Source organism: Miniopterus natalensis, chromosome 13 (genome assembly GCF_054644295.1).
Source record: "Miniopterus natalensis isolate mMinNat1 chromosome 13, mMinNat1.hap1, whole genome shotgun sequence".
Taxonomy (NCBI): Eukaryota; Metazoa; Chordata; class Mammalia; order Chiroptera; family Miniopteridae; genus Miniopterus; species Miniopterus natalensis.
Genome location: NC_142093.1, coordinates 12,012,093 through 12,032,591, shown reverse-complemented (window position 1 = coordinate 12,032,591; position 20,499 = coordinate 12,012,093). Strand labels below are relative to the sequence as shown.

The window sequence follows — 20,499 nt, the reverse complement described above, 5'->3', positions numbered from 1 at the left end:
AATCTCTATTATCATGAAAGCTGAAAATATAATTTATATGTACCCCTTCATCACTCTCATACACAGACACACACACACTCCATTAAAACATGCTCTGAAATAAAAGCAACAAATATCAGTAGACTTTTTTAACATTCACACATTCTTCTGGGGGAGGTATCAATCCAGTTTTTTGGAGTTGTTACTAAGAACTGTATGTCAGTGTCGGGGCCATGTGCTGAGAGTCAATGGGATTCTTTTTCTTCTAGCACTCTCTCTTTTATTGGCAGATTTTCTTAGATCTGTCATCTGGAAGAGCTCATTCTGCACGGTTGATGATTTTCCATAGGTTATGTTTTCAGGCTGAATCATAGTCTTTTGTAGCCATACTCTGCTGAAGTTCTCATTACGTTCATACAACATTTAAAGCATTTTTTTCAAAATGTAATATATGAGCTTTTCCCCATCTTCAGAATTAAACCAATATCAAAATGTCCTGGAAGAATTAATTATGTAGTGAGAGATAATTAAATTTTAGAACTTAGAACCCCAAATTTACCACAGAGTTGTAAATACGTATTTTATGTATTCTTAATAAAGGTCATCTGCATCAGTCAAGCCAGTTCACAAATGTAACATTGCGTGACTTGATCCTGATTTACAGTTAAGATTGTCAGAACTTGTATTCTCTGCCCTTGCTACACATGTACATTGTAAATATTGCAGAAGAAGACTGGAATGCAATAGCCATAAAAATAATTGCATGCTATTACATAATCAGGAGTCTGTTTCTATTCTTTATTAGGCTAGCCTCATCATACAAAGTAAAATATATGTACTGAATAAAAATAGAATGAGTTCTAGACTTACGTTTCCTTTATGTTTTCTTTAGATTTAAGATTTTAATTGCTATAATTATGGCAACTAGAAAAGACTGAATCATTTTTTTTAAAAAGCAGAAGAAAAAGTAGAGTTCACTTGAACAATATAAGAACTCATCTACATTATCATTAAATCATTTTATATATACTATATACACATTTTTTTCTTTAAAAGCAAATTCTTCCTGAGTATATATTGTATTCAGGGCACTGTGCTAGGATACAGGAAAATACAAAGGTGAATTAGATGAAATTTTCCATAAGGAGCTTAAAACTCATAAATATCAGCCTTCCCTCCCATTTGTGCTGCTACCAGTGCATCACTTCACTCTGAGACTGCTCAAGGAAACAGTCCTGGACAACGTGCTACTGCCGTAAATGCACTAAGCTGAACTTTTAGATCTGTGCCATCAAGTACAAACTTTTTACTGCGACTATGAATTGCCTGGGTGTCCTTCCATAAGACCTCAGCCTTATTCATGTTAATTCTCAACATATGGGTTTATGATAATTTGTTAAAATGGATCAACTACCAACTGAACATTAGAGTAGTTAATAATTCAAAAGGGTGATTCTGAAAAACAGAAAAGAATAGTCTCATGTCGATTTTCCAAGTGTTTGCAATATCAGTTATGGCAACTAAAAAAGACTGAATCATTCTAAAATTATTATGAGAACTGGCTTAATTTTGTCTGGGGTGGAAAATAGTTCTTACGTAGCCTCAACAGGGCTCATCAGTCTTGCCCTTTAATGACGTGATTGTTTAGAGGTGCTAATACAGTTTCCTGGACAGGCTACAGTATTTCAAATGAAACAAGGTTAGATTACTACACCAGTCTACAAGGCAGCATGTATGTGACCGCGGGACTGAAGCAGGTTCCATCACTGCCAAGTGACTTGCTGAAATCACTTTTTAGCAGGGGGTGGAGGTGGAATGTGTTAAAGGGCTACTATGTGTTTCCACCAGAAAGTTCCTATCAAAAAAATAAGTATTTTCATAATCACATCATATCAGAGGCTAGAAAGAACTATATTGGGCATTGACTGTGCAAGAATCAAGTTCCATCCCTTTATGCAGAGAAAGGGCCTGCTCTACAACTCGCTTCCATGCAATCAGTCTCCTGTGGTGGAAAGAGCATGGGCTTGTGACTGAGGCAAACCTGTGCTCTGCCATACACAGCTAAAATAGCCCTGGCTAACCCATTTAACTTCTCTCAGCTTAAGTTTCCTCATCTAAAAGAAGTAGAGATAATAATGTAAGTCAAGATTTTTCTGATTATAAATGACAGAAACTTGAATCATACTCACTTCAGAAAAAAAAAAAAAAAAAGATTATTTATTGGAAAACTATGGGAGAGGCTCAAAGACTCCAAAGGACAGTTGGTTATAGGAGCTAAAGCCAAGACAGCTCCTCCAACTTGAAGAAATGAAATCAAAAATCTCACCACTGATGGTACTCTTTCTCTCTAAATCTCTCTCTTCTGTCTTTCTTTTTCCATGCTTCTCATCTTTACCTACCTCTTTTCTCATCTCTACTTCTTCACTCCCACAGTGAAGAGCTGCAGTGTCGAACACGGTAGCCATTAACCAATGTGGCTAATGAGTATTTGGAATATGACTAGTCCGAACTGAGAGGTGGTAAAGAATAAAATATACACCAAATTTCAAGGACTTTGTACAAATATATATATAAAATATCTCATTAATAATTTTAATTCTGATTACATATTAAAATAATATATTGAATGTGTTAAATAAAACATATTACTAAAACTAATTTCACCTGTTTCTTCTTAGTTCTTTTAATGTGGCTACTAGAAATTACATATGTGGCTTACTGGGCTGTGCTGATCCAGAGGCTTTTCTCACACAGTGAACAACATGGCTCCCTGGAGTCCTGGACTCAATTCCTGCGAGCTTATAAACATCACAGCAAAGAAAAAGTTCTCTCCTTGTTTCAATTTTCAAATGTTGTAGGAGAGACTCTGGGGCAGCCTGGATGATGTACCCAGGCCTTAGACTAAGCCCCTCCAGGCAGAACAAGAACTTTAATCTACAGCACTACCTGAATCACAGTCAGGGAAACTAAGACTTGGAAGAAAATTTAGTAAATTATATGTTACCAACAGATTATTTAAAAATGAGAGATAAGATGGAATAAAAAAGGAAGGAAACAGGAAGGAAAGGGAAAAAAGGAGGAAGGAAAAGAGGGAGAGAGAATTCACTCAAGTTGAAGGTACAAGTAAAATATCAGCTACGAGAGCATGGTATTAAAATCCAGGCACACTCATTAAACCAAATCCCTTTACTTCTCTTTCTATCCCCTCCCAGTGAATCTGTGAAGAAACACTCTCCTCCATAATGCAGAAAAGAAATGGGCAAACAATTGCTCACAGACCAAATCCAGCCCAGTGCCTGTTTGTGACAATAAAGTTTTACTGGAACCCAGCCACATGTGTTCATTTACGTATTGTGTATCGCTGCTTTCATGCTATGACAGCAGAGCTAAGCAGTTGAGACAGAGACCATCTGGCCTGCAAGCCCAAAATTTTACTATCTGAACCTTTAGAGAAGATGTTTGGGGGCCTCTGATCTGGAGTGTAGTTTTCTCTAAGCCCTGCTTCTCTCTCTAGAGAAAGGAGGTAGGACAAGAACATGAAAGAATAAAAGGATGTTCCCTGCAGAGTAAGTTTTCAGACCCGCTCACTACTTCCTTTGTGATTAAGTCTCAAATGCAAACTTTGGCTCAAATTTAGCAATGATAAGTCAGATTTATTGCAGAAATAAACAGTACCCTACTTTTATGGTACTTTCTTCCAGGTACACATTCCTACTTGTATAAAAGTATGCCCACTCCTATTTGGTTAGACAGAAACTATTTCCTTTAAGATAGGATGAGGGTTCTCTGTGAATTCTTTATGATCTTTCAAGAAACAGACAACTGTTTTGCTTTAAAACCAGATTTCACAAGAGTGAGTTAAAGCAGTCTTTATTTCTAAAAGCTGCTTATTAAGTGTGACTTTACTGAATCCAAAAAATTCCGTCAACTGAACAGTCTCAAATTTTGAAGCATCATTTAATCTGTGGTTTAGAGAAAAAATTTTGTGAGGTCAACCTTTGAATTTGTACTCATTTATCAGGATCAGGGGGCTTTTTATGTCTACTATCTTATGCTCGGAGAAGCAACTATAATCAATACATGTCACCCTAAAAAGCTTGCTGGATTTAAATAAAGAGAATATTTGGGGGAAAATATCAGTTTCCTTCCTAGCAAATGTGTAAGACTGAATGATTTTCAAACAGTTCCAATAATAATGGGCAATGCAAGATTTCACTCAAAAAGAAATTCTAGGGAGATTAATTAGCCTAATTATCTTCCTCTGGGTACATAGAATGTAAAACCCTCAGGAAAGGTGAGATGAATGAAAAATTTCAGAACTGCAAACTTACTTAAACTAAGTCTTTAATGACAAGTCACACGCATTTTTAACTCAAACCATGACCTAGTCTCCCTAACTAGGTGGAAGAATGATAGACCACTTGAAATGGGGTTTTCCCAGGAACAATTCCTTTCAACTTTTCAAAGAAAGAGTATCAGGAAGATTATCACATGCAAGTATATCATGAATTAAAACTATTTCTTGAAAAGCCTTCTCTATGATTACTTTGGCCAGTATGCTATCACTTTAGTTGTTTCTTAGTAATTCCACTTGATCGTTTCTGTTTTTCAAGTTTTCATCCCATTTCCACAACTCATTTTGTCTAATACCCCACTGAGTACATTTCCTATTCATTCACATCTTCATTAAAACCAATAATCTTGTCTCAATTGTGGCCATTAGATGAAGTGTTCTCTCTGGTCTCAATATCCCTATGGCCCTGGCCAAATCAAATGTCTCTTCTTGGGTGCAGTCTTACTTATTCCATGGCATCTGAGCATTTCCTTCTTCATTAACATTTTAAAACCTTTGGCTTGTACAACGCTGGGCCTCTGCAGACCTTCTACCTATGCAGTTCTCTTTACTTGGCTTTCCCGTAGCTGCATGTTTCACCCCCTTTCAAGAGGCTCACTGAGGTGTCATGACCCCTTCTCCACCTTGATCTCAGCTCCCCTTTAGTCACCGGGCCAATAATCAAGGCTAAATATTCTGTCCATGGCTCCAAATAAACACTGTGGTCTTGGGCAAGTAACTCTAACTTTTTTGGGCTTCACTTTATTCTTAGGTCAATTAAATAAATTATCTAGGAAAAGATGAAAGAGTAGGGGCTTCAGAGCTGGGAGGGGGAACAGGAGCAAGTGACCGCTGGGAATTCTCACAGCACTGGCTGGACTGTGAGGAGAGATGCCTGTAACACAGCACTGTGTGGACAGGTAGGCTTTGCAAGTAATTATCTGTTTCAAGAGAAACCATGAGAGTAGCTGTTTTAAGAGGAGATTAAAGTAGACTACTCTGGAAGTAATACTGCAGAGAGACAGGGTGTGGGAAGGACTGGGGCCATAGGAATGAAATAAGAAGCTAATCCAGGGAAAATAAATTAAAATTACCTGCTTAACGAAGTCTGAAAGCATTCTCCAAGCATTCAAGAGCTTCCCAATTTCTCTTTCCAGCTTTATCTCTTACTCTCTTGCAAAAAATTTCTCTTCCAGCCTAGGTTATTATCTGCTCCCTAATTTCAGTATGCCCACAGAGTGCCGTTACTAGTGATTGTCATCCACACCTTCACTGTCCCTCTTCCCTTTCTAGTCTTTAAAAGTTATACCTCTTTAGAGGTCCAGTTTATGCCTAAACTTGGTCACAAATGTTTCCCTAACCATTCCAATCCATAACAATCTTTACATTTTTAAAGGCCTACTGTACATGTAGCATACAAAGTCGTGCTAAACTATTTTTATTTTATTTTTTTTATTAAATTTTTATTTTTGTTTAAAGTATTACAGATGTGCCTTTTTCTCCCCAATGACCCGTTCCACCCCGTTCCTTCCCCCTCCCCAGTCACTCTCCCCACCATTGTCCGTGTCCTTGGGTTGTACATATATGCATATAAATTCTTTGGTTACTCTCTCCCCCTCCACCCCCCCCCCCGGCCCCCTCCATCCCTCTGACATTCGTCAATCTCAACTATGCTTCCATGTCATTGAATCTATTCTGTTAATCAGTTTATTAAGTTCTTTAGATGCCACGTATAAGCGAGATCATGTGATACTTTTCTTTCACTGCCTGGCTTATTTCACTTAGCATAATATTCTCCATGCCCATCCATACTGTCCCAAAGGGTACAAGATACTTCTTCTTTACAGCTGTGTAGTATTCTATGGTGTAAATGTCCCACAGCTTTTTAATACACTCATCTACTGATGGGCACTTGGGCTGTTTTCAGATCTTAGCTATTGTAACTGTGCTGCTATGAACATAGGGGTACATATATCCTTTCTGATGAATGAGTGCTAAACTATTTTTAGATTAATGTTTATTAACTATATTTTATCAACTACATTATAAGGTATTTGGGGATAAAGATTATCCTTGTATTTCTTTCTTTGCTTGGCTAATCCTCTACAGATTCCAGCATCACTTTAAGTCACAAATTAGTATTTCGAGGTTCTGCACAATACTGCACTCAAGAACCAAGCCAAGCCCATTCTGGGAATTCTGTTGCTGTTGTTATATCAGCTCGGGATACTGGGCGGGTGGTACAGGTGCTACCCAGGTCAAGGTTCTCCTTCAATCATCCACTGGGTCACAGTAAGATCCCCCTAAGAACACTCCAGGCAGCTTTACGTTGGATCTTAATTTAGGATCTTTCCTCAACTCATTTATTCTCTCTGCCTCAATACAGAAGTAAGGAGTCTTAGCTTTCCATTTTGACTACTAAACTTAAAATAATCTAGTAACAGAGTATTTCTTGCTGCAATGTGGTGTGTTGGAAAGACCATTGCCTTTGAAGCCGGAGAGATCTGCATCCAAACTCCAGTTCCACAAATTGCTACCTGGACCACTTATACCATTGAGTCTCCAGAGCCCTTAACCTATTTTTTTTTAATGGAGGCAAAAAATTACCTCGCTGAGTTATTGAGAGTATTAAATCAGATAATGTGCACAAAGCACCTGGTCCAGTCCCAACAGCATTTACTCAACACAAAGTAGTTATTTTCCCTCACTTCCACCCTCCAAACCTTGTCACCATCAGTGCCCACTGATAGACAGACTAGAGGAGCCAAGATCACAGTCACACCATCACTGTGCCAGTAAATCCATTTATGTACACATGATTTTATTAAGCAAAGTAGAAATTTAAAGCTTCTACTTAACTCTGCTGCATATGAGAATTACCTGGAGGAACTTTAAACTGTAAGGATACTTGTCCTCACCTCCAAAGATTCCGACTTCACCAATCTGAGGTAGGGCCAGGTGTCAGTGCAGCCCAGGTTGAGAACCCCTGACTTACAGCTAACTGGGATCATTCACAGTTAAATGGAGCCCCTGGGGCCCTTGAAACTTCTTGACCACTTTTACAAGCTTCCCTAGACAAGGCTAAACAGCATAGATGCAATCTCCCCATATTTACTTTGGTTCCTCAGATTCCTAAAATAATCTCTGGGAGCTAAGCCACTTCAGATGGATCTCTATCCCTTAAAACAACAGCAATCAGGGTGAAAAATGGCCATTAAGTCTCCAGAAGAGTTCTGGTGTATCACACATTACAGTGAAAAACACAAAAACATGCACCTCAGGAGATAATTTTTAAATATACTTTCTGTGCCCCAGAACCCCTGAAAAATCTAGGCCTAACCTGCTCTCTCTATTAAATTATACATTAGTAATCTTTCAGTTAATGGATCCAGTCACAAATTTAGCAGTCTTATGAACAGAAATTGTGATGGTTAATTTTATTTTTCATGAAACAGTGTATTTTATTTTCATCACAACTTCCCACTGTGTTTTTTAAATTGAATTTATTGGGGTGACATTGGTTCATAAAATCATACAGGTTTCAAGTGTACAACTCAACAAAACATCATCTGCACACTGCATCGTGCGCCCATCGCCCCAAGCAAAATCTCTTTCTGTCCCCATTTTGTGATGGTTAATTTTATGTGTCCACCTGACAGGGCTAAGGGACATCCAGACAGCTGGTAAAACATTATTTTGGGTGTGTTTGTGAGGGTGTTTCCAGAAGAGACTAGCATTTGCATCAGTAGACTGAGTAAAGCAGATCTACTCTCACCAATGGGGCTGGGCATCATCCACTCCTTGAGGGCCCAATTAGAATATAAAGGCTCAGAAAGGGTGAAACCATATTCTCTCTCTCCCCACCCCTCTCCTAGCCTCTTTCTCCCTCTCTCCTCCCATCCTCTCTTCTTCTTTTCTCCTGCCCCTGAACATTAGAATTCCTGGTCTCCAGTCTTCAGACTCCATGACTTACTTATACCAGCATCCCTCCCTCCCCTGGTTCTCAGGCCTTCAGACTTGGACCGAATTATACCACCAGCTTTCCTGGTTCCTAATTGGCAGGTGGAACACTGTGGAACTTCCTGACCTCCATAAGAACTGAACCAACACTTATATATCATATTCTATTGGTTCTGTTTCTCTCGAGAACCCTGACTAATCCAGAAAGGTTCCCTAGTTCAAAATCAGTGTCTCTACATCCGAAGTTGAAACGTGGTGTCAATTCACCTATGGCTGTCATAGTCCAGCAATCAGTGGCCACCCTGTGCTATGGGGAGCTGTATCTTATCTACCTGAGATGCTCTTCAGAACACCCTTCTGCAGCCCACCTGGCTATCAGACTGCCATGACCAATACACAGAGGTATTCTGTTTGACCTACAGTGTTTTTTAAAAACTATTTATCCATTGCCATCATTTTAAAAGCAGGTATTTTTCAAAAGAACGGAGTGGGAAGGATCACTTTGCCGGACATCAAACTGTACTACAAAGCCATTGTAATCAAAATGGCCTGGTATTGGTACAACAGACATAGAGATCAATGGAACAGAACAGGGTCCCCAGAAATAGACCCACGCCATTATGGCCAGTTAATGTTTGACAAAGGAGGCAAGAGCATACAATGGAGTAAAGACAGTCTCTTCAATAAGTGGTGCTGGGAAAACTGAACAGCTACATGCAAAAAAATGAAACTAGACTACCAACTTTCACCATACACAAAAATAAACTCAAAATGAGTAAAAGACTTAAACGTAAGTCATGAAGCCATAAAAATCCTGGAAGAAAACATAGGCAATAAAGTCACAGACATCCTACGTAGTGGACTTTTCACTGATACATCTCCTAGGACAAGAGAAACAAAAGAAAAAATAAACATATGGTATCCTACATCAAACTAAAAAGCTTCTGCACAGCAAAAGAAAACAGCCTCAAAATACAAAGGAACCCCAGGGTCTGGGAAAACATATTTGCTAAGGATGTATCTGATAAGGGGCTAATTTCCAAAGTGTACGAAGAACTCATACTACTTAGCAAGAGGAAGACAAACCACCCAATTAAAAAATGGGCAAAGGACCTGAATAGACACTTCTCCAAAGAGGACATACAGATGGCCAAGAGACACATGAGAAAATGCTCAACGTCGCTAACCATCAGAGAGATGCAAATTAAAACCACAATGAGGTATCACTTCACACCTGTCAGAATGGCTGCCATCAACAAATCAACAAACGACATGTGCTGGCAAAGGTGTGGAGAAAGGGGACCCTAGTGCACTGCTGGTGGGAATGCAGACTGGTGCAGCCACTATGGAAAATAGTATGGAGGTTCCTCAAAAAATTAAAAATGGAGCTGCCTTTTGAACCAGTGATCCCACTTCTAAGAATATAGCCTAAGAATCCCGAAACCTTAATCAGAAAGAATATATGCACCCCTATGTTCATAGCAGCACAATTTACAATAGCTAAGATCTGGAAACAGCCCAAGTGCCCATCAGTAGATGAGTGGATAAAAAAGCTGTGGGACATTTACACCATGGAATACTACGCAGCTGTAAAAAAGAAGGATCTTGTACCCTTTGGGACAGTATGGATGGACCTGGAGAAAATTATGCTAAGTGAAATAAGCCAGGCAGAGAAAGACAAACATCACATGATCTCGCTTATATGTGGAATCTAAAGAACTTAATAAACCAATGAACAGAATAGATTCAATGACATGGAAGCATAGATGAGACTGACGAATGTCAGAGGGATGGAGGAGGGTGGGTGGGTTGAGGGGGAGAGAGTAGCCAAAGAATTTATAGGCATATATATGCACAACCCAAGGACATGGACAATGGTGGGGAGAGGGACTGGGGATGGGGATGGGGATGGGGATGGGGATGGAGATGGGGATGGGGATGGAGATGGGGATGGGGATGGGGATGGGGTGGAATGGGTCATTGGGGAGAAAAAGGGACATTTGTAATATTTTAAACAAAAAGAAAAAAAGAAAGAAAAGCAGGTATTTTTCATATTAAAAAAAAAATCTCTGGAGCCCTGAGATTCTGGGCTCCTTTTAGTAACATCTGCGTATCTGGCAACATTAGGCCCATCCTCTCACATGGAAACAATTCTATAGCTGAGTAGCAGCTGCTCCCTTAGATGAAGCACACACGTGCTAGTTCACTACAGTTCTCACCATTTCCTATTATATCAAGCAAATTCATTGCTTCTCAGTACCTTTCTGATTCTGTAAGTATCTGCATTTGCTAACCTAGGTTTGATTAGGAAGCAGATTGACTAAGCAAGTGAACCTGCTATCCAATGGCTGCAGAGGCAGCTCCTACCTAGGATAATCTCAGCACACAAGGACCCTGGATGCTTTCCTCCATATTAATGACCTCAGACCACGTAAGATTCCAACATGGACATCTTCCTAAGAGTCTCTGCCTGTCCTTGGAGACCTGTCTTGAGAACCTGACCTTAATTCCGGCTTTCTGCCTCTGGCTGACACACTGTGTCCCATCGCCCTACACTGAATGTGACTGGTGATCATGATCAGTGCAGCCACAGAAGCTGCCAAAGAAGGGTGAGAAAGAGGAGAACCTCACCTCCTGACACAGATGACCTAGCTTTTCACCCTCAACTCATTTCCATGTAGTATCATGATTCAGATGCCAGAGTGGGACTAAACTGCTGCAAGCTATCCATCAGGATGAATGAGCTCGTGTGTGATGTCAAGTGATGCAAATAAAAACGCTGTGCAAACATACTTCGGTCACAGTAAACTGGTTGCAGTTCTTCTTCTGGGGTGGACTGGGGCTCAGTGGCACCTAGTTTAGAGCCTCTCCAGCAACTACTTGGACTATTGCTATCAATAGTCCAATAAATGTTTAGTGTCTCTCCAAAATTCATATGTTGAGGCTTAATTCCCAATGTGATGTTTTAGAGAAGGAGCTTTCGGAAGGTAATCAGGTCATGTAAGTGGAGACCTCACAAACAGGATTAGTGGCCTTATAAGAAGTGACACCAGAGAGAAGATCTCTCTCTTGGCCATGCAAGGACACAGGAAGAAGATGGCTGTCTACAAACCAAGAAGCAGGTGCCCACCAGACAATGGATCTGCTGGTGACTTGATAATAGACTTGCCAACCTCCGGAAATTTGAGAAATAAATATCTGTTGTGTAAGCCACCCACTCCATGGTGTTTTTGTTACAGCAACCCAAGCTGATTAAGACAACTATTTGAACAATTATGGTCCTATCAAACAAAAAAAGTTAACATGGATTTTTTTGAAAGGTTATATTTGTCATATCCACTATCAGCATGAAATATCAGTATTTAGACTTCTAGTTTAGAGATCCAGCAACTTTTCTAGGTACTTCTGTATAATGCCATTGAAGAAGGTCCTAATTACAGGATTTCCACTTTACCATATTCTGGGTAAAACTGGCTCATTATTTTCAGAGGCTAGTTCAAACACATATTGTGTTTACAATGATATGTTGTAAACTTATGTTTAGAAGTAAGCTTCTCCCCGAAATACTATATTCTTAGTTTCTGAGCACTTCTTGTTCAGATGATAAAATGTTACTAGACAATTAAAATATTTCCTGTATCTCACTATGGAGTATGGCTTTACAGAAAAAATAATAATAATAATGCTTTCTTAGCATTATACTCTTAGGTTTAAGAATTCTCAGAACAAGAATAAAGACAGGACTAGACATAAGTCAATGTTCACCACACCCTAAAGAAAATTAAGAGCAGCAACTTCTAATGACTAGCTCTTCCTTAAGAGAAAGTATACAGGTATAAACCAATCTTCCTTTGGGCTAGTAACTGTAGTGAATACTTATACTTTTATCATTCCAGTGATCCCCCCTTTATTCTGGGGACCACTGTTTTTTCCCATAAGCACTCCAGTTGAGATGTTCAGGGGCGTGTACATGGGCCCAAATGGGGCAGACATGAGAAAGCTGGTCTGTGCCAATATACAGACTATCCAACATGGGATCTGTTTCCTGCTATGTGGATTACGGAAGCCGAAGATTTGTACTACATTTCCCATTAAATTTATACTAGTTTGTGCTGGATTTCGACCACCCAAAATAAAGGATCCTAACTAATACAAAAGTTTTTTTTACTGACTGGGTTTTTATGTAAATGATTTACCTCAGCCAAGAATAAAATTTGGACACTGAAGTCAGGACTCAATTTCAGAATAAATTCACTCTACCCCTTGTAAGAACCCTATATGCTAGAGTAGATTATTAAGCAAAATCATGATCAATAGATTTTTAATGGATTTTTCATTCTAACATCAAAAATTTCTATTAGTGCATAAAATAAGTACACTTGGACATATAAACTTAAGAGTGGACAATGACTTCATCACAGTGCAATAAAATTTCACTACAGCAAATCAGAAGGGTATATAGTCAAACTCCATGCTACCTCAATGTGTAGAAGTCTACTTAACCTTTCATTTCTTTTGGATGTCAAGGTAAAGCTACACTGATGCTGGTAAAGAATATCCTACCCTAGAAATTTAAGGAGTTTATTTTAAGACTCAGACTATCAGTCATAAGCCTGGTAATTAAAAATTAGAAGCATTTCAATGCAAATAATATGTAAAGCAATCCCTAATGCAAACTTTGTTTTTAAGAGTACAGCCAAGTGTTCCAAGGTTATGATTCAACAACTTTAGAAACTGAGATCTTAAAACCCTCAACAGATATTCTGGATTGCAGGTAGCTTGTGTGTGTGTGTGAGTGTGTGTGTGTGTCTCCACGTGTGTGTGTGTGTGTGTGTATTGGGGTTACTGAAATACTAGATAAGGTGACCAAAAAAAATCACTAAAGGCTTGTGATTTTTTTTCTTATTATTTTTTATTTTTTTTAATTGAATTCATTGGGGTGACATTGGTTAATAAAATTATTTCAGTTTAGGTAGGTTTGTTTATTTGTTTATTTATTTAGCTATTGTTTTGTGCTATAAAAAAGTTTCTCTATTTTGGTCCTTATTTTACTCTCTTTGCATGGACAAAAGATCCAGAAAGACATCAGTGCTTCAATGTAGTCATTTCATCTATAGGAGAAAAATTATTTCACAGTACTTTTATTTTGTGAGGAGGGGGAAAGATTTCTAATTTTGCCAAATAGATTCCACTTTTCTCCTATTTGACCAGCAAAAAAGGTAAGGGCATAATAGAAAATGGGAAAATTTGATTTTGAAGAGAAAAAAATTAGATTATGATTCAAGAAGCATTTTTTTCCTTTGACTTTCAAGAACATGAGCAGAGGCAACATCAAGTTCAAATAAACAAGACAACCAATCAAACTGATAAGGGCCCAAAAATCAAAACAAAGATACTGTAACTGTAAATTATGGAGTAGTGATTATATAAATAAGGTACTCTCATATATTATTACATCTGGTTTTAAATAAGCTGAAGTAGAGTTTTAACTGGAATATATGGAAGTCAATGAGTCTGTGATTTTAAGAGTTTCCAAGGAAACTGCTTGCTATTCCAATGGAGCACAGTAATTGCTGAAATCAAATTAATTATGCTTAGTAATCACAGATCTAATATGTATATTTTCCACAACGGAGTGTGGAGAAACTAATATGAATTGCTGACTTCTATTCTCACTCGGACTTCACAACCCTTGGATATAGGGAAGAAAAGTAGTCAACTAGAAACTAAAAATGAAATTTTGTTTTGTTTTTTAATATTGTTATTGATTTTTAGAGACAGAGGAAGGGAGAGAGAGAGAGGAGAGAGAGAAACATTGATATGAGAATGAAACAGCGATTGGCTGCCTCCTGCCTGCCCCCTACTGGGGATTGAGCCCACAACCAGGGCATGAGCGGGAATCGAACAGCAACCTTTTGGTGCATGGGACTATGCCCAACCAACTGAGCCACACCAGTCCGGGCTAAAAATGAAAGTTTAATGAAGCATAAAAATTCTGTTTTACTTAATGAAATATATATTTTTTTTAAATGTTCCCGCCCGGCCGGGCATGGCTCAGCAGTTGAGCATCGACCTAGGATCCAGGCAATCAGGGTTCGATTCCCGGTCAGGGCACATGCCTGGGTTGCAGGCTGCGGCCGATCAATGACTCTCTCATCATTGATGTTTCTATCTCTCTCTCTCTCCCTCTCCTTTCCTCTCTCTGAAATCAATAAAGATGTATTTTTTTAAAAATTTTTTTAAATTTAAAAAAAAATAAAATAAAGTGTTCCCTAATCTTTTCTATGGTCTATAGTTTATAGTCCACCAGACCACACGTCCAATCATTATAAAGATTAATATCTAATACTACTTACTGACTACTACAATATGCAGGAAAACTTGTATAAGGATTCTGTCTTCTCTCTAGACTGTTATAAATACTGTTAACTCTTTGAACATCATCAGATTAGGAAGGTAGAAATTTTTCTTACATTAGACTAAAGCTATATAACCACAAGTTGAAATATGGAACTGAGGGCAGTCAAAACCAAAATCAGCATCTGCAATGAACCTAAGCCTTTGTCTTAAGGCTTCTTGTTCAGAACTGGCTCCCTGGTCATTTAGTTTCTTTCACCCTAACCACAGCCTAGTCACTTGCATTCCACCTTTTCTCTGCAAAGCATCTGCAGATCTCTCTCCAGGCCACACGTTGCCTGTATTCATTTTAAAAAATGCCATATACACTGGCCTAACTCAATTGTCAGTCTCTCCAGGAAAGGCCAACTATGAAGGTGCCTGAGATCAACTGCTAACATAGAGAAAATAAAGTGCCCCTTTAGCAAAGCACAGTTAATATGCAATCCGACTTAAAGAAAGAATGCATATTAGACAATTTTCTAACAGAGTCTGTCATCCCAAAATAGTTATTAACTAAAGGTATTTTTTTTCCAAAGTGTAATTTACTTATGCTAATTTTATCTTATAAGAAAAAAATCATTTCAAAATTACTTTTAGGTCTACTATTTTAGCTTTTAGGTAACAAAGGAACTTAATGGATCTTCATGTAATTAATATTTTAATAGAATTCATCATCCAAACAAATGCTGGTAAACCAATCATACAAATATTCAGAGTTAAATACTCTAAAACCTCATTTATATTCTCATATTGACAATTATATTTTTACCTTGAGAAGGTATGTGGGAATATTACTAAAATCCACCGGCAACTTCAAAAGGAAACGAGCTGAAAATTCACCAGTCTGTAGAAAAAAAGGTATAATAATAATATTAAAATCAAAAATAGATTGTGACATGACAGTTATAGCCAAGACCACAAGTTCAATCTGTTGAGAAAATAGGTAGACATCTTCAGCTTGGGTAAAGCAACATGAACAAGAAAAGAAGGGAAAAAGAGCAGGGGAGAGTCAAAAAGAGTATTAAATTATTAGTTACTATAAAGTACAATTAGAATTTTTAAATCTGTTTTATAAATGCAATAAAATTATAATGCAATAGTATTACCTTCTGGTCTGTTTTTTAAGTACAAAAAGAATACCTTAATGTATGATTTTTTAAAAATCCAAACAATAGAGACAGACCTATCCCATTGATTGTTTTGTTTTTTCTAAAGCATTCGGACCACTTCACTAATACAGGGGTGGGCAAAAGTAGGTTAATAATAATGAATAATACAATAATTAATTAATTAATAATAATACAAGAATAAATTCTGTGTTTCACATACTCACAACTATAAACCTACTTTTGCCCCGCCCTGTATTTATAACCCACAGGTTCATGACATACATCACCAGCCTTTACAGTTTCTCTAGAAATGCACACAAAGGTCGAACTTCTACCCATATAAAGTAGTACAGAAGCAGACACCCCAGATAAGATTTAATTCCCTGGAATCTGTTAACATTATCATCAACTAATATTCTTCAGTGATTCTATCTATAAGCCAGTCTTCACAGGAAAGATGTACAAAGGTTTAGCAATTTAAAACATTTAACTAAGCTATAAAAAATACCTTCTATTTTTTAAAAAAGAATACTCATGTAAAAGAAAAAAAAAGTTTCCTTCTCAATTTTTATGATGGGAAGGGCTAAGGAATCACATTTTTAAAAAACTTGGTCATGGGAAGGGTTTTCCAGTTGGGCTGCGCAGACACCTAGGGGTTCCAAGAGAAGCCTTACAAAGGCAACAAAGGCGGGTGCTAAGCTGGTGGGATCCTGGGTGTTCCAGCCTCTCTCACTGCAAGCCTGCAGCTCAGGCTGGGATTCTGACATGCTGGGTTTCACTATGATATGTTGTCTGGACAAGTAACTCTGGGGATAACACAGAACCACCCTAAAGAGTAGATTTTTCTCCTTTTCATACTGTGACTACTGAAGAGCTCCCAGTATCTCCACTCCTTTCCCCCTATAAAAACAAGCACCTCAAACTCCCCAAAACATATATTTAAATATAGTGTGCATTTACAGGTATTTTTATGGATGAGTGGATAAGCACACATAAGTACTTCTTACAGTTGATTCCACAACATGCACCATTCTTTTCTACAAACGCTCTAGCGACTGGCTTCAAGGTCTTGGCCCTAATTTTAAAACTCTGACCTAAAACCTTGAAAAGGCAAACAGAAATATAAACCTTGAGCTCAAAAGATCACAATGATTAAGTATCATCTGCATAGTTGTTTGCTGTCTCTTTTACTGCTTACAACATCTTTTAACTTACATCAACCTCTGGCTAAGGACAGAGCACTGCTTCATCACACAAGTCTAACCCTGGAGCAGAAAAGGCACAGTGAGAGACTGAATGGACAGAATCAGAGCTGACACAGCCAGACAGAGTCACAGCAGGCACTGTGCCACCAGGAATGCCAAAGGTGAGAATCAGAACTAATCCTGAGAGTTGAGCAGCTGGACTCAGTATGAAACACCAGTACACACAAGCTACTCAAAACCCAACATCTGAGAGAATAGTTAAGAGCCACTTAAGGATGTACAAACAACTCATCATGGTGGGTGGGAGGAGAAGGTCTTTGAAAGATCCTAATAAAACTCTTACCTTCTGTTATATTCCAAGATTACTAAAAAGGTGTGGTTTTGGGGCTGTGTTAAGCTCTTAAAACTAGCATAAACTCCTAAAACTCTAGAACTAACATACCCTGTTAAGAGTGATTCTTTGGACCTAAAAGAGTCTGTTTTTAAGTACAAGGAGTAATACTTTAAAAGGAGTAAGTATAGGGGCAGCATAAACAGTACAGAGTTAAGTGGGAGCTTATAAGAGGTGCACCTAGCCCAGTGGGACTTTTGTGGGGGATGCTAGAAGAACAGAAAAGTGTTCCTTATCTAATAACAAAATAAATAAACAGAATAGAAACAGACTCATAGATACAGAGAACACACCAACAGCTGTCAGAGGGGGGCAGGATTGGAGGGCTGGGTGAAAAAGGTGAAGCGATTAAACAACGAAAAACAACAACCCATGGACACAGACCACAGTATGGTGATTACCAGAGGAAAGGGGGGTGGGGCAGGTGGAAAACGGTAAAAGGGGAGAAATGGTAACAGAGAGAGACTTGACTTTGGGTGCTAAGCACACAATGTGGTATATATTGATGATGTTACAGAATTGTGCACTTGAAGCCCATATAATGTTATTAACCAATGTTGTCCCAATAAATTCAGTAAAAAAATTTTTTAAAGACTTCCTTTAGTTCTGTGTATAGTAACTATAGAGGAAGGAACCCTCATAAAAGAATACATGTTCCCAACAACTGTTTCCCTCCTTTCTCCTATATAACCAGCTCTTTCCTCTTTACCCACTCACTCCCATCCGCAAGCACACATCATTTTAAAAAGTCTTTCTTTTTTTCATGTCCCTCTTTAAGTCCATCTCATTTCTCTGTTCCACTTTACAGAATAATCTCCTATAAAGAATTAGGCTATATTTAAGGTCTACATTTCCTCTTTTACTATTCTCTCTTGAACCCTCTCCAGTCAGCTTTTCCTCACCGCCACACCACCAAACAGCTCATCTATGACCTCCTCATTGCCAAATCCAATGTCATTTCTCAGTTCTCACCATATTACTATTCTGTCAGCAGCACTTCCACATAGGGAATCACTCCTTTCCTGGAATATTCTTCACTTGGTTTCCAGGATCCCATTCTCTCGGTTCTTCTCTACTTCACTGGCCTTCCCTCTGATTTCCTGATTTCCAAACACTGGAGTGCACCAGGGTTTCACCCCAAGACCTCTTTCCTTTATCTACACTCCCCAGTAGATCTCACCCAGGCTCATGACTTTAAATCCCATTTATATGCTAATGATTCCTATATGTTATAACTCCATCCCAGACCTGCTACTAATTCAAGTTGTATTTCCAATTACCATGACGAAAACCAAACTGGCTCTTCCCTGGATATTTATGCATTTCAGTAAATGGCAATTCCATGCTTTCAGTCTCCCAGGCCAAAATCCACAGAATCATCCTTGACTCCTGTCTTTCTCTCATCCTGCATTCAAAGTGGCAGCAAATCCTGCTGATGCTACCCTCAATTTACATCCACAGTCCACCCACTTGCTACCATCTTCACAAGCACCTGACCCGAGCAGTCATTTCTGCCCCGGGCCACTGCGGTCACCCCTGACTGCTCCAGCCCTTGCTCGCCTGCAGTTTATTCCCATCACCACAGGCAAAGGCATACTTTCAACACATTCGTCAAATTATGACCCTCCTTTGCTCAAAACTCTCCAATGGTAGGGAGTTAGCACCTTTATAGAGCAATCTGACAAGGTAACAATTGAGTAAAGATGTGAAAGAGGTGAGGGAGCAAACGATATGAAATGTGGTGGGAAAACGTCCCGGGGAAAAGAAGAGCAAGTGTAAAAAGGTTTCGTGTAGGAATATGCCTAGACCTTCATGAGCGAGCAAGGAGGTCGGTGTTACTGGAGCAAACAAGCACTGACACTGATAAGGGGTCACCCAGAAACTCCCTCCTCCACAGTGTGAGCTTTTCCAGACCCCTGTAGGATGTGCAAAAATCATTCATAAAATCAGTGAACACTAACATGGCTACTACATCTATGTGGAACATTTGTTAAGTCATTCCTGCGGATGTTGAGACAGGTTTTTAAAAAGTACCAAGGGGCTAGTTGGACAGACAATAGTAAGTGTAATTCAATTCATTTCTTATTCATTTTCAAATTTTAGAGGCAAACAACCTACCGATCAATAAGTAGCCATTTCTACCTACTAGTCTAAAATGTCAATCTATAGGTTAAAATGGCAATCTCAAAACTTTGAGTTTCTTAGGCTCAATGGCTCTTAAATATTTTTTAAATAACAAAAGGAGTGAAATGTGGGGTTTAAAAAAATTAAAAGAACTTTTGTACATATAAGGCAATCAGAAAACTAATTGCATATTTAGCACTAGGACTCATTTGAAAAGCTAGTTATTTTAGTACATGCACTGAATTTTAGCTTTCTTGCCCTTTTTTAGTTTGTACAATATATTTTTATTCTACCAGCTATTTTAGACCAGCATTCATTTAAAAATGCTCAAATGATCCCTATTTTATCCCTTCTCAAAATGTTGATCCTAGAACTAGTATAAATTTATGGTGATTGGCAACAGACTGATTTATACAACTAAATTCATAATAAATGAAACGTAACACTGTGACAAGAATCTGATCTAATAGAAACCATAAAAGTGCTTTATGATCTCCAACTTTCAAGCCTACTATACATTCTTTCTTTTTTTAGAATTCAGTTAGTATTTATTAGATAATACAATGTGTCAGTTAATCAATCAATCCAAAAATGCCTGATATACATTTCCATCTGTCATTTCTCATTGCTCTCAATGACATTTCCAACTGTCATTTCTCAACCCTAGTTGAAGTCTTTTCTTTTCTTTTTTTTGTTGTTGTTTTTTTTTTGCTTTTTTGTGTGTGTTTTTCTTAATATATCTTTATTGATTTCAGAGAGAGGAAAGGAGAGGGAGAGAGAGAGATAGAAATATCAATGATGAGAGAGTCATTGATTGAGCCCACAACCTGGGCATGTGCCCTGAAAGGGAATCGAACCCCGATCGCCTGGATCCCAGGTCGATGCTCAACCACTGAGCCATGCCCGGCCGGGCAAAGTCTTTTCTTTTTATCTTTATTGTTGAAGTATTACAGATGTCCCCTCTTTTCCCCCCATTAGCACCCTCCACCCTGCTCCTGC

At 38.4% G+C, this 20,499-nt stretch overlaps 1 protein-coding gene across 2 annotated transcripts in view; it reads right to left on the bottom strand.

Annotated features, from left to right (window-relative positions):
- Positions 1-20,499, bottom strand: part of BABAM2 (BRISC and BRCA1 A complex member 2) — a 315,632-nt gene that overhangs the window by 186,669 nt on the left and 108,464 nt on the right. For both annotated transcript variants that reach the window (XM_016209812.2, XM_016209804.2), the window contains one exon: positions 15,441-15,515. In XM_016209812.2, the coding sequence (XP_016065298.1) occupies positions 15,441-15,515 (75 nt within the window). The remainder of the gene's footprint in view (positions 1-15,440; positions 15,516-20,499) is intronic.